Source organism: Rhincodon typus, chromosome 24 (genome assembly GCF_021869965.1).
Source record: "Rhincodon typus isolate 14 chromosome 24, sRhiTyp1.1, whole genome shotgun sequence".
In the NCBI taxonomy this organism is placed as follows: Eukaryota; Metazoa; Chordata; class Chondrichthyes; order Orectolobiformes; family Rhincodontidae; genus Rhincodon; species Rhincodon typus.
The window spans coordinates 4,866,110-4,891,019 of record NC_063355.1 but is presented as its reverse complement, the minus strand read 5'-3'; the positions used below and the strand labels follow the sequence as shown (position 1 = coordinate 4,891,019).

At 44.5% G+C, this 24,910-nt stretch overlaps 1 protein-coding gene across 1 annotated transcript in view; it reads left to right on the top strand.

The window, feature by feature from the left end:
* Nucleotides 1-24,910, top strand: part of rsph14 (radial spoke head 14 homolog) — a 665,166-nt gene that overhangs the window by 628,268 nt on the left and 11,988 nt on the right. The window contains exon 5 of the mRNA XM_048611488.1: nucleotides 6,266-6,402. Coding sequence (XP_048467445.1) covers nucleotides 6,266-6,402 — 137 coding nt within the window. The remainder of the gene's footprint in view (nucleotides 1-6,265; nucleotides 6,403-24,910) is intronic.

The window sequence follows — 24,910 nt, the reverse complement described above, 5'->3', positions numbered from 1 at the left end:
GCTCCTATGATCCTGCTTGGCCTGCTGTGTTCATCCAGCTCTACACCTTGTTATCCCAGGGTGAGTTATTGTCCACTTTATGGTTGGAATAAAAAGCATGGAGTATCTCACCCGTCAGTGAGGAATCTTGCTACCTTTGTATCTTCCAACTCAAATTTGATTTGTGTTTTCTTGCTGTTTTTCTAAATCTTCAAAGCCTGTTGCAGCTCTTGGTCCATTTTAGAATAAATTAAAGTTTAGAGAATAATTCCATTTGAACAAAAATCCAGGTGAATTTTGCTTTAGCGTTTCAGTGGGGTGGGCTATTGTAAAATAATAATTGTCTGACCAGGGTCACCCTCTTCTTCAAACTGCCTCCCTCTCCATTTCCCATGCTTTAATGCTATCCTTGAAATGAAAGGCTTTGATTAAGCATTTTGTTAGCCCTTGTAATATTTGTCTTGGCTCAGTACCTATTATTTTTAATTATGCTCTGCAAAGTGTCCTTTAATGGAGCTATGTAAGGCTTAGGGTTTATTGTGATTGTTTTGGCTGAATCTATTATCGAGGGTTCTTACCCAAAATGCTGACTTGCTGGAGGGCTTGCTCTGAACATTGTTGCAGCCTGCCAAACATTCAGTGATGAACCTGAGTTGTATGCGCAAATTTACTAAAGCCAGATGCTGGTGTTAACTGTGGCAGTTTTGACCGGAAGTTGCAGAATGGCCACCAGAAACCTTTAAACTGTCACCTATTAACACAACAGGGTACCATCAGAACAGGTGTAAAAATGAGGAAACAAATATATTCATCAAACATAGTGGTAAGCACAGAACTAGACAGATATATGCTGAAGGATTTACTATCCTTTGATGCTTTGTTCTTAATGCATTGAAAATTATTCCTTACTGTATTAAAATGGTGCAGAAATGAACTTTAGCTGAACACATTAACCTGTGTGTTACCAGAGATAATTAATCCCTCAGTATCAGTGTGTTTTATATTAAATTAATTATGACTGAATTATCTAAACCTGATGGATTTAGAATATTAAGTGGAATATATTATGGAGAAATTGGTTTAAAATTCTATTAGTTACGAAGATTCTTCACTTTTAGGGAGAGCAGGGCCAGGAGCCTTAAATATTAGACAGTGATTATCATTCCAATAGAGAATTTAGGAGAAACTGAACCAGAGTGTGGTTAGAATGTGCAAGTTGGATCAAACGCCATCATTAAGCAAATTGAAGGGATGCTCTTACGGGGAAACTAGATAAATAGAAGAAAATGCCGATCTAGTTAGATGAAGTAGAAAGGGAAAAGCCTTGTGTGGAGCTTAAAGACGTGTGTAGATAAAAGGTAAAGCTGTTATAGTCCTACTAAACCATGGGGCTGCTGTCCCATTAGACAGTGACAACTGGCGGTGATGTTAACCTGAGGGTCTCCATACTACAGTTGAGGGGAAAGGTTGAGAAGGAGAGTCCTTTGTGGTAACTGTGGTGATTGTAATGAGGTAGGCCAGCTGGACCTAACAGAATATGAGTTCGCTGATTGGGGCTGTTATTCTGGTCCAATCAGGGAGCCTTGGCTGACGGATCTAAACAGGATTGTCAGAGGTTCTGTTCACTCTGAGAGCTGGCTCTGATGAGGCAGTATCATGTGGCCAGGATGCAGCTTTCAGGTAAAGTGAAGGCTTTGTAATGCTGAGAGAAAGGTAGGAGGTGGTCTATCTTTGCTCCCTCTTCAGTGGTTCGGTCAGACGCGTAACCACCTCACGGCCCATCCTCCATCAAAGCATCCAAGGCTTTGTCAGTGAACCCCAGAACATGCTGTCACCCTGTTCACCATCATTCACTGTTCCTCCTGTTCAATCTCTCTTCCTGCACAATCACAGGCCCTGCCTCAGCCAGGTCACACCTTGCCAGTGACTGGTGGTGGCTTGCTTTAGCTGGTGTCCCAGAAACCTGGGCTGCCTGCTGAGCTGTGCACTCACTTGACAGCAGGTTTAACACTTCCTGCACACACACATTCATCGCACAAAGTAGCAGGCAGAGGGAAGTTGGCAGCAGCACACTGTTGAAGCCAGCATGGGGCAGCTTCATGTGACCAGTCTCAAAGCTTCCATTGCAGCACAAGCAGCTTCTATTAACGGGCCTGAAGCTCAGCTTGTCACAAAGGTGGTTGCAGATGCCATTGTTCAAAGGGGCACACAGGGCATCACAGCGATCCACCTCGTCTCCAACAGATTATTTGGAATGCTTAAGTGCTGCCCTTGCATATATGTCAGTATATGCATAGAAAAACAGTAGAAGAAAATCAAGAATATCCAGAAATGAGCACAGTAGTATAACAATCCTTCATTCTGAAGTATATGAGACCAGTATGCATCATTTTTACGTTTGACTGTTCTTTTTGCATGGGCTGAGAGAATGCCACTGCCTCCTGGACAACAAAGCTGATGCCATCTCTCAGGCTGACCATGTTCTTTCTCTCATCTGTACTACGCAGTCCTCCAGTGCCCTTGCTGTTGGTACCAACCAGCCAGTCCTGACCTCTGTTGCTGATATTGACACTGTGCAATGAGATAATGCAGTGTGAGCTGCTGGAGACCACCCTCCCAGTCTGTTCGCTGTCTTCTTTTTCAGGGTCCTGCAGCTCAGAAGCATTGATGCAGTCAATGGGGTAGCACTGGATTAGGGGCACCAGACCTCAGAAGAAAACCCAGACGCTAAGGAAGTGCATAAGGATTACTGGTTAACTTTACTAAGCAATGTGATGGGATTTCATTCAAACTAAATTTAGTTTGGAGCGTTTATTTTGTGTTGACTTTGATGTTTGCATTGTGACCAAGTAGATATTATTATGGTCACTGACATAGGGAAGGTGTGCTATGAGGCTGGTAGTGAATGGGAAGCAACTGTTGCTTTTCTGCATATTGTAGTCAGATGAGTGGTCCACGGACAACCTGTTAGTTACCTCCACTCCTTCCTGGTTTTTCTCTGTTTCCACCTCCTGCGTGTTATCTGGTCCATCACCATCTAGGTGTTGGCACAGACTGTACTGGTGAGGCTGTGTTCCCACACACTCTTACTGCTGAGTAATTCAGGACTCCCTGAGTTGTCCAGTTCTGTCACCACAGCGATGGGTTTGCTCTCTTACATTTGCAGCATGGCTTTCATTGTTTGCATGCTGCACATGTGAGCATTGGCTCTGGAGATGAGCCATACAGTCAGCAAATAGCCCTTGTTGCTCAGTAGCCACCCTCTATTTTACTGCATTGGCACAAATGTAGCAGACTGCTCAGAATGAAGGCACTGTGTCTGCTGCCAGGACTCTGGACATAGACCTGGAATGGTATGCTACGTTCCAACGTACACTGCACAATGCCACACAGCAGCTGGATGTGGAGGGAAATCTATTTGACTCTTTTGTGAAATATTTGCCCTTCCAGCCCTCAGTGCATATACATCCCCCTTGGATAACAGAACAATGGAGTTTGAAATAGGTCTCACAAAGGAGAACAAACATTTGGAAGATAGAGGAAGGAGAGCAAAGGGCTTTCAGTAGGAGGTGAGATCTGATGAGGGCATTCAACAAGCAATTATTTTTCCCAAACCTCATTGTGAGAAATTTGTATTTCTGTTAGGATGTCCTCACTGAACTCTACCACCACTGGCCTCAAGGCAGAGAGACGACAGCATTGCCAACGACGGTGAAGGTGACTGTGGCTATGAACTTTTATGTGCCTGGTTTTCTTCCAGGTTGAAGCAAATGGTACTTTCAGCATCTCCCAGTTGGCCAACTACTGTTGTATAAGGGGGGCTACAAGTATTCCATCTTTGTCTTGGGCGGATAGAGGGCTGGTTCGACTTTTAAATGACTCTACCATAGTCTGTGTTCATTCTAACAATGACTCGTTATTTACAGGCCTTATACACATAGAGGAAGAGCAAGCTCAATGTTTGCTGTCTGAGATCACTCTTCAGTTCTTTGGGGCAGCATTGTGGGTCAGTGGTTAGCACTGCTGCCTCACAGCGCCAGAGACCTGGGTTCAGTTCCACTCTTGGACAACTATCTGTGTGGAGTTTACACATTCTTCCTGTGTCTGTGAGGGTTTCCTTCCACAGTCCAAAGATGTGCAGGTTGGGTGGATAGGCCATGGGAAATGCAAAGTTTCAGGGATGGGGTAGGGTAGGGTAGGGTAGGGGAGTGGATCTGGGTGGGATGCTGTTCAGAGGGGTCAGTGTGACTTGATGGGCTGAATGGCCTGCTCCCACACTGTAGGGATTCTTTGAAGTAAATGGACAGTGTGTGTCATACAATTAGTTCAGGTAATGAAGCTGTTGTGGTTGAATAGCTGTCAGTATATACATATTGTAAGTTATGGGGGTGAGATTCACAACTATTGCTAAGACTGTGAGGGTGGAATAAAGCAAGGATGTTAGGATTGAGTCCTGATCAAGGTTGATGGTGTGTGGGTGATGGGTTGTGGTAATTTGAACCGTGGTCAGTGCAGTTGGGTCAGATGATTTTGACAAACTATATGAAAACATTAAGCTTTTTCCTGCAGTACAGCCATGTTTGAGGAACAACATATCTGGCACTGATGCTTAATTCTATGGCTCTGAAAGAGTTAATGCTGTTGTTACATTATCTCCACCCATTCTACTGAGGCCACACAGTCTGTAGGTGGTGATAAGAAGCTCTACTGTAGCTTTTAGAGGGGACAGATGTATTTGTACCTCCCTCCCCAAGGTCCTAGTAACAAAGCCTGACCAAACAAACTTGCAGTTATTGTAAGTGTGATTAACTAGCTTGTTATCCAAGAACAGTACCTCTTCTTTAGATGCTCTATGGTGGTGTATCCTCTACCACCAGTCATCAGGTAGGACCAAGACAGACCAAAGACAAAGGAGGATTGGTGGTATGAAGTACCTGAAACAACCTTTACCCAGTACCACATACTTGTGGAGGTGGCAAACACCACAGGGTATCAGAAGTGATTGTCTAGGAAAGTACCACAGCATCTACCATTATTCCTTCCCAGTGTCCTTAGCATGCATCTGGATGGCTTCGTACCCACAATGGTGACAGGCCAGCATTCCTCTCCTCCATCTCATTCACTTTTAACCTCCAGTGTTTTTCAGAAAACCTTGATGCACACTCTCCATCATGTTCCAACATTGCACAAAAGACCCCTAACATCCATTCCGACCACTGGCTCACCCCTCTAGAAAGTACAGGCTGCCTACAACAAAACTCATCAGGTTAGGCAGAATCTGTGAAGAGAAACAGAATTAACATTTCAGCTTGTTAACCTTTCATCAGAACTCAAAGGACTGGCATTGCAGGAGTTTTGAGGCCTGTAGAAGGTTGAGGGGGTGGGGGAGAGGGGCAAGAAGAACAAAGGGGAAGATCAGGTAGAGGCCAAGGGTAATTGGATAACATGTAGGAGACTTTAAAATGCTGCTAACATGACATTGAATGGATAGAGATTAACTATGTCCCACAATCCCTTTTAAGAGTGGGCAAATTACTTTTATCATGTAAAAACAAAATACTGCAGGCGTTAGAGATCTAAAGTAAAAGCAAAATGCTACAGAAACTTACCAGGTCTGGCAGGAGCTGTGGAGAGAGAAACAGAGATAATATTTCGAATCCAATATGTCTCTTTTTCAGAAGTGAAGGGATCTGGAATACGATGGTTCGATGCTAATGACAAAGGGATAGGAAGACCAAGAAGAACAGCTGGTGAAAGTGCCTGGAGCAAAAGACAAAGCGAGTGCTAATGGTAGAAGAGGAAGGATACAGATGAAGAAGAGGGTGTTAATGGTAGATGTGAATGGTAGACAATAGGTCACTTCTGCTGAGAGCCAATCCATGCAAACAAAACACTGGGGTGAAGGGGTTGTCATGAAAATGAAGGACAGTGCTCATTTTCGACAATATTGTTTAACTCAATATTGATCTTGAAGGTGGTAAACTGCCTAAACAGAAATTGAAGCCCTGTTCCTCCAGCAAAATCCAATGCAAGCCAGAGTTCTTCCACCATTCATATTTACCATTAACACCTATTCGGCATTTATATTTCTCCTCCATTACCATTAGTAGTCTCTTTGTCTTTCCGTCTGGGCATCTTCATTAGCTGTTCTACTTGCTCCTCCTACCCGCATGTCAACAGCATAAAAGCCATCAATTCCTTGCCCTTCTCACTTTGTCATTCTGGTGTAAACGAGAGTAATAAGTCAATTTTGCTGCCTACATGATGACTTTCCTTTTTGATTCAGTGTGGCCTTGGAAGGGAAAGACAAAGTGTGCAAAGAGGAGGTGATTCCAATCCTAGTGGAGCTGCTCAGTGACCCAGAGTCTGAGGTCAGAGCTTCCGCAGCAGGAGCATTGGTATTTGCCACCATTACCACACAAGGTGAGTGACTGACAACTAGTATAGAAGGGACATGGTGAATGGGGTGCAAACATGCACTGACCGGTAGCTGGATGAAGAGAATTACACTTTAGAAGATCTGGTTTGGGCTTAATTGCAGGTGACTATAACTTGATTTTGCCTGGAGGTGATAAACAGACACCTGCACGTTTCCCACTCTAACACAGATTGAATACGATTCTTGTGGTGTGGTCTGTTTGCAGAAATCAGAACTAGTAGGGAAGTGTTGGGGAAATTGATAGAATTCAAGGCCAATAAATCCACAGAGCCTGATAATCTACACCCCAGAGTACCTACAGAAGTGACCCGAGAAATCCTGGATGCATTGGTGGTCCTCTTTCAAGATTCTGTACAGTCTGGAACAGTTCCTATGGAAAAAGGATCAAGATTGAAAACAGTAAGCTATAGACCGGTTAGCCTGATATTGGAAGGAGAATTATATAAATGGTTAGCTTGACATCGGTAGGGGAGTTATAGACTGGTTAGCCTGACTCAGTAGAGGAGCTGTAAACCAGTTAGCCTGACATCGGTAGAGGAGCTGTAGACCAGTTACCATGGAGAGAGAAAGGTAACGTTTCAAGTCTAGATAACTCTTCATCAGAGCTGAAGGGAAGTGTGGAGGGAGCAGCATTTATGCAATAGTTTGAGGAAGGTGGGGGAGTGGTTTGTGGGTGTAGATTGCTGGTGGAGAAAAGATGTTAATAGTTCAGATTAAGTGATGGAAATGTGAGAATGGCAGAACAATGGTGGGTTTCCTGCCAGACTTGAAACAACAGACAGTCCCACTGGGTTGGGAAGAGGGGAGAGAGGACATGATAACAGAACGTAACAAGCTAAAAGAAAGGGAAGAAATGGTTCACAATTTGAAGGTGTTGAATTCAATACTAAGTTCAGAAGGCTTTAAAGTGCCAGGTTTCACTTCATCCTTTGCCTCATCCATTGCTTCAATAAAAGACTTTTTTTCTTTCTAAGGCACGCAAGCTCCAGCAACTTATGTTCTCCTACATGTGTCCTGAGGAACATCCCTTAGCTCCACCCCTTCCCACCCCTCAGATGCCATCACTTTCTGTCCCCCTGAGGCCACATCCCCCAATCCTTGCCCTTGCCATGTGCTCACCATACATCCTGACCTTCCCCTCTCTGAGGCTGAATGTACTATCCTTGGCAAAGGACTCAGCTTCATGCCCTTACATGTATTTCGGTCAAATCATGATGTTGAGCTGTTGTTCCACTGCCTCCGTCTCCGCAATCACTTCTTCGGGCAGGACTTTACCCTGTGTTCCACTGGTCCTTTCACCTGCCTCCGGTATGCACCCTCCACTTGGACCCCTTCCCCGGCCTCTTACCTGCCCTTGATGTCTTCATTAAAAACTGCAAGTATGACTTTGGCCATCTCAATTTCTCAGCTCCTCTCACTTACTCTAACCTGTCCCCTTCTGAAATTGCCACACGTGGCGCTCTCAGGTCCAACCCTAACTTTGTTATCAAACTGGGGGACAAAGGTAGTGCTGCTGTAGTCTGGCGCTAGCGGACACTCAACGCCGGCTCTCAGACACTTCTTCCTGCTGCTCCACATCTGAACATCAAGCCATTGTTGCCAGGACTGTCACTGACCTCGTTATCTTTACAGTTTTTGAGCTGCATCAGGACATTATTCAAACGGGCCACATCACACTGCAGCAATCCAGAATTGCGCAAAGCAGAACAGGAGCACTTATACTGAGTTTTTAAAAGGAACGGATACCCAAAAAGCACAATCCGCCATTACCTTCATGACAGACCACAACAAGAAGACACAATTCAGCCAGACACACTAGTGACACTACCGTACATCATGGACATATCAGAGATGACCACAAGATTACTCAGATCCCTAGGTATCAGAGCCCATAAACAACAACCACCCTACGACAGCCACTGATGAACCAATAAAACTAACATAATATACAAAATACCATGAAAGGACTGTGAGAAACATTACATAGGTCAAACTGGAAGAAAACTGACAATAACGATACACGAACATTAACTAGCCACCAAGAGACATGATCAATTCTCACTGGTCTCAATACACATGGACAAAGAAGGACATGCATTCAACTGGGACAACACATCCATAATAGCACAAGCCAAACAGATCATGTCAGGGAATTCCCGGAGGCCTGGCATTCCAAACAGGACTCCATCAACAAACACATTGAACTGGACCTGATATGCAAACCACTGAAAAACAGAACCGGAAGTATTGCCAACCACCCCAGCAAACCGAAGCGTATAAATAACAAGCAGGACAGAACATCAACGCTTCACCGGAGGCGCACTGACGATGTTACCCAGCAGGGTGATAACACGTCTGCAATCAAAAACACCAGCTCGCCGAGTAAGTCTACAACCTCAACCTCATTACCTCTAGAGATCTTTCCCCCCACTGCCGCCAATCTAATAGTTTCCAAACCCCAGGCAGCCCTCTTATACCTCCTTCCCAAAATCCACAAACCAGACTGCCCTGGTAGACCCATTGTATCAGCCAGTTCCTGCCCCACTGATCTCATTTCCTTCTACCTTGACTCCGTCCTCTCTCCAGTTGTCCAGACCTTGCGTACCTACATCCGCAATTCCATCCCTCCACCCTATTGACAATTTCCAGTTCCCTGGCCTTAATTGCCTCCTGTTCAGCATGGATGTCCAATCCCTCTATACCTCCATTCCCCACTAGGATGGTCTGAGAGTTCTCAGCTTCTTCCTCAACCAGAGGCCTGAACACTCCCCATTCAACACCACGCTCCTCCACCTGGCTTAACTTGTTCTCTCACTGAACAATTTCTCCTTTAATTCATCTCACTTCTGCCAAGTCAAAGGAGTGGCTATGGGGACCCACATGGTCCCAGTTATGCCTGCCTCTTTGTGGGGTATGTGGAACAATCCTTGTTCCAGCCTTACATTGGCTCCCTCCCACAACTCTTTTCTTGGTACATCGACAACTGCTTCAGTGCCACTTTATGTTCCCACCAGGACCTTGAAAACTTCATTTATTTTGCCTCCAATTTCCACCCCTCTATAATTTTCACATTGTCCATTTCCAACATTTCCCTTCCTTTCCTTGTCCTCACTGTCTCCATTTCGGGGAATAAATTGCCCACTGCCAATTCTCATGGTTTGGTCTTTCTGCAGAAATCAGTATTAGTAGGGAAGTGTTGAGGAAATTGATGGGGTTCAAGGCCATTAAATCCCGGATGCATTGGTGATCCTCTTTCAAGATTCTATATACTCTGGAACAGATCCTATGAGGAAAGGATCAAGAGTCAGCTACAAAGCCACTGACTCCCATAGCTACCTTCACTACAGCTCCTCACACCCCATGTCCTGCAAGGACTCCATCCTGTTCTCCCAGTTCCTTCACTTACATCACATCTGTTCGCATGATGCCACCTTCCAAAACAGCACTGCTGACATGGATTGCTTCTCCCATGACCACCCACTGTTATTGACAGGGCCCTCAACAACATCCAACCTATCACCCGTGCTTCTGCCCCTTCCCATCACTCATAACAGCGCGATCAGGTTCCCCTTGTCCTAACTTATCATCCCACCAGGCTCCGCATTCAAAGGATCATTCTCTGCCATTTCAGACAACTCCACCACCAAACACATCATCTCCTCACTCCCCCTGTCTGCATTTTGCAGAGACCATCCATCTGGGACACCCTAGTCTATGCCACAGCCACCAACACCACCCCCTCCCCGCAGCACCTTCCCAAGTAACCACAGGAGGTGCAATACCTGTTGGACTATAACCTGGTGTCATGTGACTTCTGACCTTGTCCATCCCAGTCCAAACACCGGCACCTCCACAACATGGCTGTCACCTTCAGACTAGGCACTTTACAGCCTTCTGAACTTAATATTGAATTCAACACCTTCAAATTGTGAACCATTTCTTCCCTTTCCTTTTAGCTTGTTACATTCCATTATTATGTCCTTTCTCCCCTCCCCCCATCCCAGTGGCACTGTCTGTCGTTTCAAGTCTGGCAGGAGACGGACCATCGTTCTGCCATTCTCACATTCTGATCACTTAATCTGAACCATCAACATCTTTTCTGCATCGGCACCCTACCCACTACACTCACCCCCCAAACCCTCCACACCTCCCAAGCTATAGCATAAATACTGTCTCCTCCGCACTTCACTTCAGCTCTAATGAAGAGTCATCTAGACTTGAAATGTTACCTTGCTCTCTCTCCATGGAGATGCTGTCTGACCCGCTGTGATCTCTGGCATTGTTTGTTTTCAGTACAGATTCCAGCATCTCCAGTCATTTTCTCCTTTAGACCGGTTAGCCTAACATCAGTAGTGGAGCTATGGACCGGTTAGCTTGGCATCAGTAGTGGAGCTATGGACCGGTTAGCTTGGCATCAGTAGGGGAGCTATGGACCGGTTAGCTTGGCATCAGTAGGGGAGCTATGGACCGGTTAGCTTGGCATCAGTAGTGAAGAAAATGCTAGAGTTGGGAAACAGTGACAAATCAAACAGAGTCAGCCTGGATCTATGAAAGGGAAAACATGCTTGACAAATCTACTGGAATTTGTTGAGGATATCAGTAGTACAGCGATAAGGGGGAGCTAGTGGATGTGGCTTACTTGGACTTTCAAAAGACTTTGGATCGAGTGCCATTAGTATGTCAAGACCTCAAATTAAAACACATGTGAGTTGGGTTCATGTACTAACATGGATAGAAAACTGACTGGCAGATAGGAAACAAAGTGTAGAAATAAAGTCAGAGATAGTAGGAACTGCAGATGCTGGAGAATCCGAGATAACAAGGTGCAGAGCTGGATGAACACAGCAGGCCAAGCAGCATCATAGGAGCAGGAAGGCTGACGTTTCGGACATAGACCCTTCAGAGTCTTTTTCCGAGTGGCAGGCAATGAATACTGGAGTGTCACAGGGACGAATCCAGCTTTTCACAGTATTTATTAATGATTTAGATGAGGGAACTAAATGTAACACCTCCAAGTTTGCAGGTAACACAAAGCTGGATGGGAGGGAATATAGTATGGATATATGTGAGGTTTGATAGCAAAAACATTACTATTTGGATGGTAATAAATTGGGAAAAAGGGTGAGATGAGTTGCTGAAAGTAAGCGTGCATGTACAGCAGGTAATGAAGAAAGCAAATGGATGTTGGCTTTCATAGTGAGAGGATTTGAGTATAAGAGTAGGGATGTATTGCACCAATTGTACAGAAGCAATTAATAAGGCTAAACCTGAAGTATTGTGTGCAGTTTTGATTTTCTTATCTGAGGAAGGACGTTCTGGCTACAGAGGGAGTGCAGCAAATGTTTACCAGACTGATTCCTGAGATGGCATGACTGACGTACAAAGGGAGACTGGATTGGTTAGGACTGTTTGCTGTTTATTGCCAACTGGCCATTAATAAACTGGAGGCTTTGTATCTGCCTCTCTGGATTGGAAAGACCACCTCAGTGTGTTCCCAACCACTGGGAGGCCTGTAGCTCTTGAACACCCATGGCCACCATCAGCAGTGTGACCAATGTTTAGTATTACACTGGGGCCTTCACCGCTGGAGGCCTGCAGAGAGGGAAGTGATGCGGCACAGAGGGGGCAATGGAGGAAAACTTGGGGGCTCAGGTACGGCAGAGGGAGACTTCTGGTGGGCTGAGAAAACTCATTTAGGAGGGACCTTTCCTTCCCAGCTGCCCATCACAGGGCTGCATCAGGAAACCTGCCAGGCTGGCTGATTGACATGTGCTTCTCCCACCGCTGGTTAAATCACAGTGGGCTGAGACTCTTAGCTGGGAATTAAGGGTTTTAATTGGCTAATATGTGGGCAAGATGCCCAATACTTTTGCAACTGAGTCACTGGTATATTAGTCGCGGGGGCAGGACTGGATGGGTAGGCAACACACAGGCTCTGTGTTCTCACAATACCTTTATGTCAGGGGTATATTTTACTTTTCATTGTGCAGAGGCTTTAATGTTGCTGTTTCTCTGGTTTTTATAGCGCTAATAAGCTTCAAACTTTCTGCTCTCAAAGATTTCCTCACAGCATTTGTATAAGTTTTTAATTATTTCTGCTAAAATGGCACTATTCATCTTTTTTGGAACTGTTTCTTCAGTTTATATTTACTGTTGTCAAAAAATGTACACTTTGCTTGTTCAAGGTTGGAAAAGTGTTCTGTTCTTTCTGATGAAAAGAAGCTTCCAGAAGAACCTTTTGATAATGTCACTGGACTAATAATTCAGAACCCCAGGCTAATGCTGTGGGGAAATGAGTTTGAATGCCACTACAGTGGGTGTTGAAATTTGAATTCAGTGAAAGTCAGAAATTATAAAGTTAGTCAGCTGGTGCCCATGTTGTTGTATTATGTCTCACAGTCATATGTTAGTGGAGCTTTAGGAGACATGCTTTTGATAGCAGCACTATAGCATGTGACCTGAGGGTATAAATGTTCTCAACCCACAATGCAATCAACAAATAGAAAACAAGGTGTAGAGCTGGATGAACACAGCAGGCCAAGCAGCATCAGAGGAGCAGGAAAGCTGATGTTTTGGGTCTAGACCCTTCTTCAGAAATGGGGGAGGGGAAGGGGGCTCTGAAATAAATAGAGACGGGGTGGGGCGATGATAGAAGTTGGATAGAGGAGCCGATAGGTGGAGAGAAGACGGACAGGTCAAGGAGGCAGGGATGAAGCCAGTACAGGTGAGTGTAGATAGGGAGTTGGGATGGGGGTTGGTCAGTGAGGAGGGAGGGTCGGGTAGGTGTGAGGGAAGACAGACAGGTCAAGGAGGCGGGGATGAGGCTAGTAGGTAGGAAGTGGGAGTGTGGGTTGGTCAGTGAGGAGGGAGGGGCGGGTAGGTGGGAGGGAAGACTGACAGGTCCAGGAGGCAGGGACGAGAGGGGCTGGTCGTGGGATGAGGTCGGGGGTGGTGAAATTTTGAAGCTTGTAAAGTCCACATTGATACCATTGGGTTGCAGGGTTCCCAGGTAGAACATGAGGTGCTGTTCCTGCAACCTTCGGGTGGCATCGTTGTGACACTGGAGGAGGCCCAGGATAGACATGTCGTCCAAGGAGTACTATAACTATAACTTGTTCTGTTGGAATCTTCAATACTACATTACCCATGTCTAGTTCTTACCTTACAGGAGATAACATAGCATTGCCCCATCAGATTAATATACCCTACTGAAGGCAAAACACTTATCACAAATAACCATTGTTGACTGTCCTAAAAACTCATCTGGTTCACTACTGTCCTTAGGGAAGGAAATTATGACTTTTTTAAATCACTTGAGGGACATGAGTGTCACTGGCTAGGCCAGCATTTATTGCCTGTCCCTAGCTGCCCTAGAGAAGGCTTTGGTGAGCTGCCTTCTTGAACCGCTGTAGTCCATGTGCAGTAGGTAGACCCACAATGCCCTTAGGGAGGTAATTCCAGGATTTTGATCCAGCAACAGTGAAGGAACGGCGATATATTTCCAGGTCAGGATAGTGAGTGGCTTGGAGGGGAACTTGCATGTGGTGGTGTTGTTATGTATCTGCTGCCCTTGTACTTCTAGATGGAATTGGTCATGGGTCTGGATAGTGCTCTCTAAGGATCTTTGGTGAATTTCTGCAGTGCATGTTATAGATAGTACACACTGTTGCTACGGAGTGTTGCTAGTGGAGGGAATGGATACTTGTGGATGTGGTGCCAATCAAGTGGCCTATTTTGTCCTGGATGGTGTCAAGCTTCTTGAGTGTTGTTGGGGCTGCACCCATCTGGGCAAGTGAGGAATATTCCATCACAGTTCTGACTTGTGCCTTGTCAATGGTAGACAGGCTTTGGGGAATCATGACGTGTGTTACTGGTAGCAGTATTCCTAACCTCTGACCTGTTGTTTTAGTCATTGTGTTTATGTAGCAAGCCTAGCTGTGCTTCTGGTCAATAGTCACCCCCAGGATGTTGATAATGGGAGGTTCAGTGATGGTAACACCAGCAAATGTCAAGGGGCAATGATTAGATTGTTTCTTATGATTTAGATGATCTAGATGAAGGAACTGTGGGCGTTCTGGCTGAGTTTGCAGACGATACAAAGATCAGTGGAGGGACAGGTAGTATTGAGGAGGTGGGGAGGCTGCAGAAGGATTTGGACAGGTTAGGAGAGTGGGGAAAGAAGTGGCAGATAGAGTACAATGTGGGAAAGTGTGAGGTCATGCACTTTGGTAAGAAGAATAAAAGCATGGACTATTTTCTAAATGGGGAGAAAATTCAGAAGTCTGAAGTGCGAAGAGACTTGGGAGTTCTGGTCCAGGATTCTCTCAAGGTAAACTTGCAGGTTGAGTCAGAAGTCAGGAAGGCAAATGCAGTGTTGGCATCTATTTTGAGAGGACTTGAATATAAAAGCAGGGATGTACTACTGAGGCTTTATAAGGCTCTGGTCAGGCCATATTTGGAGTATCGTGTGGAGTTTTGGGCCCCATACCTCAGGAAGGATGTACTGGCCCTGGAGCAGGTTCAGAGCAGGCTTATGAGAATGGTCCCAGGAATGGAAAGCTTAACATATGAGGAACATTTGAGAACTCTGGGACTCTTCTCATTGGAGTTTAGAAGGATGAGGGGGGGATCTAATTGAAACTTACAGAATACCGAATGGCCTGGACAAAGTGGATGTTGGGAAGATGCTTCCATTGGTAGGAGAGATTAGGACCTGAGGGCACAGCCTTAGAGTAAATGGAAGACCTTTTAGAATGGAGATAAGGAGAAACTTCTTCAGCCAGAGAGTGGTGAATCTATGGAATTCACTGCCACAGAAGGCTGTGGAGGCCACGTCATTGAGTACATTTAAGACTGAGATAGATAGGTTCTTGATTATCAAGGGGATCAAGGGTTATGGGGAGAAAGCGGGAGAATGGGATTGAGGAACTTATCAGCCATGATTGAATGGTGGAGCAGACACAATGGGCTGAATGGCCTAATTTCTGCTCCTATGTCTTATGGTCTTATTGAAGATAATCATTGCCTGGCATTTGTATAGTGTGAATGTTACTTGCCACTTCTCAGTCTAAGCCTGGATATTGTCAACATCTTATTGTATTTGAACATGGACCGCTTCAGTATCTGAGGAGTCACGAACGGTGCAATCATCGGCGAACATCCCCACTTCTGATCTTATGATGGAGGGAAGGTAATTGATGCAACAGCTAAAGATGGATGGGCCTAGGACACTACCATGAGGAACTCCTACAGAGATAACCTGGAGCTGAAATGACTGACCTCCAACAACCTCAGCCATCTTCCTATGTGTCAGGTATGACTCCACCCAGCAGAGAGTTTGCCTCCTGTTCTCAATTGATTCCAGTTTTGTGAAGGCTCCTTGATGCCAGCCTCGGTTAAATGTGGCCTTAATGTCGAGGGCTGTCACTTTCTCCTCATCTCTGGAATATAGTTCTTTTGGCCATGTTTGAACCAAGGCTGTAATGAGGTCAGGAGCTGAGTGGCCCTAGTGGAATCCAAACTGGGTGTCACTGAGCAGGTGTTGATTGATAGCACTGTTGATGATGTTCCAGAGTAGACTGACGGGGCGGTAATTGGCTAGCTTGAATTTGTCCTGCTTTTTATGTACAGGACATACCTGGGCAATTTTGTACATTGTCGGGTACATGCCAGTGTTGTAACTGTACCAGAGCAGCTTGGCTAGGGGAGCAGCAAGTTCTGGAGAACAAGTCTTCAGTACTATTGCTGGAATGTTGTCAGGGCCCATAGCCTTTGCAAGTAGCCAGTGCCTCCAACCATTTCTTGATATCATGTGGAGTGAATCAAAATGGCTGAAGACTGGTATCTGTGATGCCTACGGAGGCTGAGGTGGATCATCCATTCTGCACTTCTGGCTGAAGATAGCTGTGAATGCTTCAGCCTTATCTTTTGCACTGATGTGCCGGACTCTGTCATCATTGAGGATGAGGATATTTGTGGACCCTCCTTTTAGTTGTTTAATTGTCCACTACCATTCACAACTAGATGTCACAGGAACTAAGGTTTAATCTATTGGTTGTGTGTCTACTTAGCTCTGTCTATCACTTGCTACTTATGCTGTTTGGCATGGACATAGTCTTGTTTTGTATCTTCACCAGGTTGACATTTAATTTTTAGATATGCCCGTTGCTGTTGCTGTTCCTGACATGACCTCTTCTACTCTTCATTAAACCAGGCTCGATCCCCTGACTTGATAGTCATGGTAGAGTTGGGGATATGCCAGGCCATGAGGTTACAAATTGTGTTGATTTTTAACTTGAATGGACTAGCAAGCTACCTACGACAAGTTGATGACAAAGCCTAAAGCAAGGAATTAAACTGGACAAACCATTGAGCATTGACCCAGGCACTAAAAATAACAACTGCAAACCCAAACCTGTCAACCCTACAAAGTCCTCCTTCATTCTAATGACGACTTATGTCAAAATTGGTAGAACCATCTCAAAGCCAAATCAAGCAATAGAGTGATGTCATTATACTCACAGAATCAAACCTTACCATTCCCAGACACTCTCATCACCTTTTCTGGGTAGATGCTAGTCCACCAGCAGAACAGACCCACCAGAGGTGACTGCACAGTGGTATACAGTTGGAAAGGAGTTACTCTGGGAGTCCTCAACATTGACTTTGGATCTCACAAAGTCTAATGTCATTAGGTCAAACATAGGAAACCTCCTGCTGGATACCATCTACTGTCCTCCCTCAGCTGATGAATCAGTTCTCCTCCATGTTGAACACCATTTCGAGGAAGAACTGAGGGTGGCTAGGGTACAGTATACTCCGGGTTAGCTACTTCAGTGTCTATCACCAAGAATGACTTGATAGCACCTGGACTGACTGAGCTGACAAGTACGAAAAGTCACAGCTGTTAGATTGGTTCTGCTGTAGGTGGTATGGCAACCAACAACAGCCCTCACTAATCCATCTGTCATAGGTACATGTGTCCGTGACAGTATCAGGGGGAGTGACCACTGCACAGTCCTTGTCAGGATGCTGTTCCACTTTCATAAATGGGATTGATTTCAAACTGTTCAAGCAACTGAGCACCCATGAGGCACTCTGGACCTTCAGCAAGATCAGACACTCAACCACATTCTGTAACCTCATCACGCAACATATCAGCCAATTTACCATTATCATGAGCCAGGGAACCATACTTGGCTCAAAGAAGAGTGTAGGAGCACATGCCCGACACAGCATCAGTCTTACTTGAAAATGAAGTGTCAATCTGGTGAAGCAGCAACACAGGACTACAGCATTTCGGGTGTCCCTGTAACCCAAGGACTGTAGCAGTTCAAGAACGCAGCTCACCATCACCTTTTGAAGGGCAATTAAGATGGACAATACTTGTTGACCTAGCCAATGACGCTCATATCACATGAATGATTAAAATAAAACATCCGGGCACATTGCATCAGTACTGACCACTTCCTGCTCCTGGTTGATATTTATCTTCCTCTGGTCTTTTATTTGCTCTGTTGCACATCTGGTTCATTTGTTGCATTGCATTGACTATTCCAGCTCATGGAAATCATTGCATTGCACTTTTTATCATCCTATTTAAACAAGAAAATCTTGTTCCTATCCCTAAAGATTTTGTTAATTGTTCAAGTCCATTACCTAAAGTCAAAAAATTAAAATGATTTGTTCATTTGATTTAAATTACATGTTAAATTAAAATGGTGAAATTTAACACCATGGAGAGCACTAGTTCAAAATGTCAATGGAATTTAGAATAAAAATTCCAACATGTTTTTCCCTTGTAGAGCTGTAATTTCATACAGTTAATTATCAGGACTGTCAAAGCCATTGTCTTTGATCCCCACTACAAACTCCATTTCCTAACTCTGACTCCATCTCTCTCCTTAACAGCTGTCTAGGGCTGAATCAGACTGCTTATTATCTTGGGGTCTTTACTGACTCTGAGTTGAGCTTTCAATTGTGCATCTGCACTATCACTGAGACAATCTAATTCCACCTCTGCAATATTGCCCAACTTCAGCCCTGCCTCAACTCATCTGCTGGTGAAACCCTAATTTCTTCACTCTTAGATTATTCCTACACACTCCAGACCAACATCCTATATAACATCTTTCCATCAACTTGAAGTTGTTCAAAGTTCGCTGCCCATGCCCTTCCTTATACTAAATCCCATTTACCCATCACTCTGATAGTGACTCGCATACATCATCGCCCTGTCGAACAAAACTTCAATCTTAAATTCCCACAGCTTGTTTTCAAATCTCTCCACGGCCTCACCCCTCCCTATCTCTCTAATCTGCTCCATCCTACAACTCCCCTAGATATTATCCTCTTAACCATCCCATGATTTGAATTTCTCCACCAGTGATGGCGTACCTTCAGCTGCCTAGATTCCAGACCAGGCAGACCTTTAAGACATGATGGTATGTGAAGTCCTTCGTCGTTCTAAAGAGAAAAGCCCTAGCTCTCTCAACCTTTCTTCGTAAGACCTTTCCTCCATTCCAGGCAACATCCTGGTAAATCTCCTCTGCACCTTTTCCAACGCTTCCACATCTTTCCTGTAATGAGGCGACCAGAACTGAACACAATACTCCAGATGTGGCCGAACCAGGCTTTTGGATAGCTACAGCATAACTTCACGGCTCTTGAACTCAATCCCTCTATTAATGAAAGCTAACACACCATACGCCTTCTTAACAACTCTATCCACCTGGGTGGCAGCTTCACTAAAACACTGCAGCAAGCCAGAGACAGAGATGTTGGCCCGGGAGCAGGGTGGTGTGCAGTAGCAGGCAACTGGAAGCTCAGGGTCTTTTTTGTGAGCAGAACTTAGATGTTCTGCAAAGCGGTCACAGTCTACGCTTCATTTCCCCAATGTAGAGGAGACCACATTGTGAGCAGCGAATGCAGTAGACGGGATTCTGGGAAATGCAGGTGAATTGTTGCTGGTGGGATGGTAGGCAAGGACAAGGGGAACCATATCGCTGTTGCGGGAGGGAAGAGAGGGGCTGAGAACGGAAGTGCGGCCCCCGTTGATAATGGTGTTGGGAAATCCTCGGTTGAGGAAGAAGGTGGACATTTTGGAGGCTCCCTTGTCAAAGTTGGCCTCATCTAAACATATGCGATGGAGACTGAGGATAAGAGAGAATGGGATGGAGTCTTTACAGGAAGCAATGTGTGAGGATGTATAGTCCAGGCACCTGTGGGAGTCAGTGGGTTTATCATGGATATTAGTGGCCAGTTTATCCCCAAAAATGGAAACAGATGTCAAGGAAGGGAAGGGAGGAATCAGAGATAGACCAGGTGAAAGTGAGGGCAGGGTGGGAATTGGAAGCAAAATCGATGAACTTTCCCAATTCCGGATTAGAGAGGGATGCAGCAGCTATGATATCATCGATATATTGAAGAAAGAGTTTTGGGGGCTGGAATAGGACTGGAACAAGGAATGTTCCACGTACCCCACGAAGAGACAGGCTTAACTGGGACCCATGCGGGTACCCTTGGCGACCCCTCTTACCTGAAGAAAATGAGAGGAGTTGAAAGAGAAGTTGTTGAGGGTGAGGACAAGCTTGGCCAAGCAGAGGAGGGTAGTGGTGCATGGGGACTGTTCAGGTCTTTGCTCCAGGAAGAAGAGGAGAGCCCTAAGACCTTCCTGGTGGGGAATGGACATGTAAAGGGATTGCACATCCATGGTAAAGAGGAGGTGGCTAGAACCTATAAACTGGAAATTTTGAAACTGGCATAAAGCGTCAGAGGAATCACAGATGTACGTGGGCAGGGGTTGGACCAGGGAAGAGAAGACTGAATCAAAGTAGGAAGAGATGAGTTCTGTGGGGCAGGAGCAGGCTGAAGCAATGGGTATGCCCGGACAGTCCTGTGCAGGGCTGGGGGACTATCAGCTTGGAGGCAGTGGGGGAAGGTCACCAGATGAAATGAGATCAGTTACCATAGTTGATACAATGGCCTGATGTGTCATTGTGGGGTCATGGTCCAGGGAAGATAGGAGGAGGTATCTGAGAGCTGGCACTCAGCCTCTGCAATGCAGAGATCAGTACGCCAGACTACAACAGCACCACCCTTATCGGCAGGCTCAATAACAAAGTCAGGGTTAAATCTAAGCGCATGGAATGCAGTCAGTTTGGAGGGAAATAGGTTGGATTTGGTGAGGGAGGGCAGTGAAATTGAGGCGACCAATATCACGTTGATAGTTCTCAATGAACAGATCGAGTGCACGTAAAAGGCCAGAAGGAGGGGTCCAGGTAGACGGAGAGTGTTGGAGCTGGGCAAAGGGGTCTGTGGAATGGGGGGAGGACTCTTGTCCAAAGAAATGGACACAGAGGTGAAGATGGCGGAAGAAGAGTTCGATGTCATGTCGTGCCTGAAATTGGTTAAGATGGGGACGGAGAGGGATGAAGCTGAGGCCTTTGCTGAGTATGGCGCGTTCAGCATCAGAGAGCAGAAGGTTAGGAGGGATGGTGAATACCTGACAGGAGGTGGGGGCGTTGGAGGCGGGGTGGGGGGGGAGCGGTGATGGAGTCAGAGTGAAGGGGAGGAGGGGAAGGTTCCAGAGGGTCATGGGTATCTTTGAGTTGTTGCATCTTGTGGGCCTTGATGCCTGAAAGGAAAAGAAAAAGTTTCTTGCTAACACGATGAATGAGCCGGAGGACGAAGTGGAACTGTGGCGTGGTGCAGCCCTGATCCAGAGTGTTACAATGCTGTTGGAGAGATTCTATAGTCAATCAGTTAAGTCTGCATAGTATACAGTAATGTCAGCAAGCACGGAACCCAGACAAAGTGTATCAGTCTGGAATATTGTAACCTTGTAAAATGGTGTTCTAGATAAACTTCAAGCTATCTGATTCAAGTGCTTTTGCGACTTGCCAAGATTTTTGGATAGGAATGTGACGGTTTACCCTCACTGGCACACCCTCACGTTGGGAGACAGATCCACATAGTCCTTACATTCCACACTCCTTACATCTGACCACATTTACATGATATATTGTTGGAGAGAAGGAAGAAAGTGTTACAAGAACATGATCAATGAGCATTCAGACAGTTATCCCAACTAGAATCATGATACGCTACACAGGCTTGAGACTTTTGGACAAATACATGGGTTTATGGAAAGACGTTTTGCCATTGTGTCCAGCCTCAACCATTTGGCATTGTAATGACTAACAGTCAAGTCGTATGAAGAAATAGACAGGATATCTGAGCTGCATGTCATCAACTATGTATTATGCAGGATATTGACTCAGATACTGAAGATATCATGTCAAACAACAACCTCATATCTATGACAATCTATGTTGTTTCAGTGAATTCTCTATTTTGAAGAAGAGTCAATATCTCTTCTTCAATCAACATTACAAAATGAAACAGATTATTTGGTTGTTATTTCATTGCTGTTTGTAGGAGTTGCTGAACACAAGCTAGCTGCCACCTTTATTACATTATAGTGGTCACTGCAGTCCAAAGAAGCAGATCATTGGCTGTGTCCACTTTGAGACATCTGATGGTGTAGTGGAAATGGCTACATAAATGCAAGTCTTTCATTCCTCTTTAAAGGAGCTACATAAATACCAGTTGTAGGTGTGGTCCAGAGGCAAATGATCCAAATGATGTTAATAGATAGAAAATTACAGGCACTGTTTTTTAAACAAAGATTCTGGTTTGTGCCAGGGAGAGTGCATTGCTCTAGAAACGTGCAAACCCCCCTCCCCACCTTGTTCAGGACTTTATTTAAATTAGAGAGGTACATAAAAGATAAGAGCTGAGGTTTAGTCATCCCACACTATCTCCAGACAACTCTTTCTCCCTTTGCTCAGAGGTTCCATTAGCATGATCAAAGGAGTACACAGTGAAAAACTGTTCCCATTGGTGGAAGTATCAAGAATGCAATGGCACAGATTTAAGATCGTTGGCAAAGGAGACAAAGGTGGTCCAAGGGAAAATGTTTCATGCAGTTAATGGCTAAAATCGCTTGAGATTGTTGTGGAGCAGGATTGATTGATACATACATGATGGAGTTGGAGTATAATCGAAAAGAGGGACATGAAGGCTTGCAGGGAGATGGTGGGGCAATGGCATGATGTAAATTGCTCCTATAGTGAGCCAATGCATATATGATGGGCTGCACGTGCTCATTGCATAATGTAATAATCCGTGATTCTGTGAAAGGAAGAGAACAGACGTATATAACACACATGCAGTATGATGTATTGAAGTAAAGGAGCCCCACACTCTGCTCGACCAATATGGAATAGTCAGCCTCCTCTGACATTCTGGATTGTGATCAATAGCCGACAGACCTCATTGCTTACAATCTAATTACTCCAGAAAAGTACTGAGTTCCTCTGGGAGCCCATCAATATACTCCTCCTGTCCTCAAAGTCCTGCAGCTTCATGCCTGGGTGAATGAATGACTTCAGGTTACAGAGTCTGAACATTTGATACGAGAAGGAAGAAGCAATAAACCACAGGACATAGAAGATGCTCCAATTAAAGGCTATTCACAGACAGCAGAAAAAAGATGAAATATTTCACGGAGACACTCAGTTCTACTTGGATCTGAAATTTACAAATAATAAAATATAATTTGCATGGGTGAATGACGCAACCAAGGGACTTAGAGACCAGTAATTGTGTTATTTCTAGCTATAGTTTCATAGGCTATGTACAGCAGAATGAAGGTTCCTCTTTCTCCGCATATTTACAAGCCTTTATGTTTCTGTTAAATTTACTTCAGATTGATAAGAACGTAATAACAAGGCTCCCTTAGTGGTTGTAGGCTGTAGACGAAAAGACTGTTTTATGCCGTAATATGTACCACAGTGGTCCCAAAACCCATCTTTGGTTTGTACTCTAAGTTATCATGTTTCAGTGAGGATCAGTGTCGAAGGAACTATGAAAGATCTTTGAGTCATTAATTAAGTGGGTGCACCATGCTAAGAATGGGTTGGCCAAAACTGTGCTGAGCTGTGATCTCCCAGTACCTGGTTACAAATGGGGAGGTCAAACCCATCTGATAATTAAACTGAATACACAAGCCCCCAATCTGTTACAGTGGGAGTAGAGGTTCCCTTCTAACAATTAAACCTAAAACACTCAGAGAAGCTCACCTTGCCTTTATAATCTATTAATAAGAGTGGTTAAATGAAAGAAAATCCCTGATATTCACTTTAAAAGTAACAAGTAATAATTTATTTATTTAACCCTAACAGTGAACAAATTAACAGAATTACTAACAAACCACACAATTCCCCCTTAACTACTCCCTAACTGAACTAAATTCTACTGGTGTGCCGTTCCAATAAACACAAGTCCCACTTATATAAACCCAAGTAATCAGAAAATAAATTAAAACTTAGTCTCTCAAAGTCTACATGCCTTTCTTCTGCTGTTCTCAAGTAATAAACACCTCTCTTCCATTGATCTGGTTGTCAGGGATGTTTCTCTGTGAAGTCTTCTATGAGGATTCTTAGCTAAAAGTGCCATGGTACCTGGATAAGATAGTGCTTTCTTATAGAACTTAGCAATTTCTTGTGAGAGTTCGATGCTTATTTCTCAGATGGTCGTTGGCTGTCTCACCAATTTTCAAAAACCCTCTCCTTATATACCTTGGATGACATATCAATTTTCTTACAATAGCATTGGTCCGAGGTTGTCAAAACCATCAGGTTTATATTCAATTAGCTTTCAATCATTAAGTGCTTGGTTTAAATTAATTCGCTGATTCCAGCTCGTTGCCAAAACATCAAAACAAGCCTAAGGTTTCCAATCACACAGCCAATTAATACGTTTCAATTTCAGAATTGGCTGTACGTCTTCAGCTACTTACAGACACATTTTTTTTCTATATAATCTCTAAACTTAGAAGAGCACTTTACCTCTTAAAGTAACCCCATGCTCTTCTCCATTATCATTTTTTTACAAACAAATTCTAGCTTCCTGCCTTCCAATTCACAATTACTCTACACAACTTCATAACAATCTCAATATCATCCAATGCCCAGAATCACATATGGGTGAAGCACTGACCCCTCTGGAATTTACCATCTAATGATAGCCACTTTGACCCCTAAGGAGGTAGAAAAGGAGGGGAAGTAGTGGTGTGCACAGCTGTTTGTGATGGAGAGATGGGGGTTTCCCAGACACCGGGTGACAGAATTAGAAACCACTCTGGCTTGAAGGTAACGCCTAATAGTTGCTTCTAAAGTCGCTGACTTTTGAGTTGCACAAAATTCTTGCAGTTTTCCCTCAGTCACCAGAAAATTGCTTGTTATTGTCTTGGAATAAGACTCCACTTCTTCTACAGAAATAAGATCTTTTCTTTTCTGATTTGTCCATATGTTTGTATATCTGTGTATATCTATATATCTGTATGTCAGTGTACATCTGTGTATACCTGTATATCTATGTGTATCTATATATCTGTATGTCAGTGTACATCTGTGTATACCTGTATAT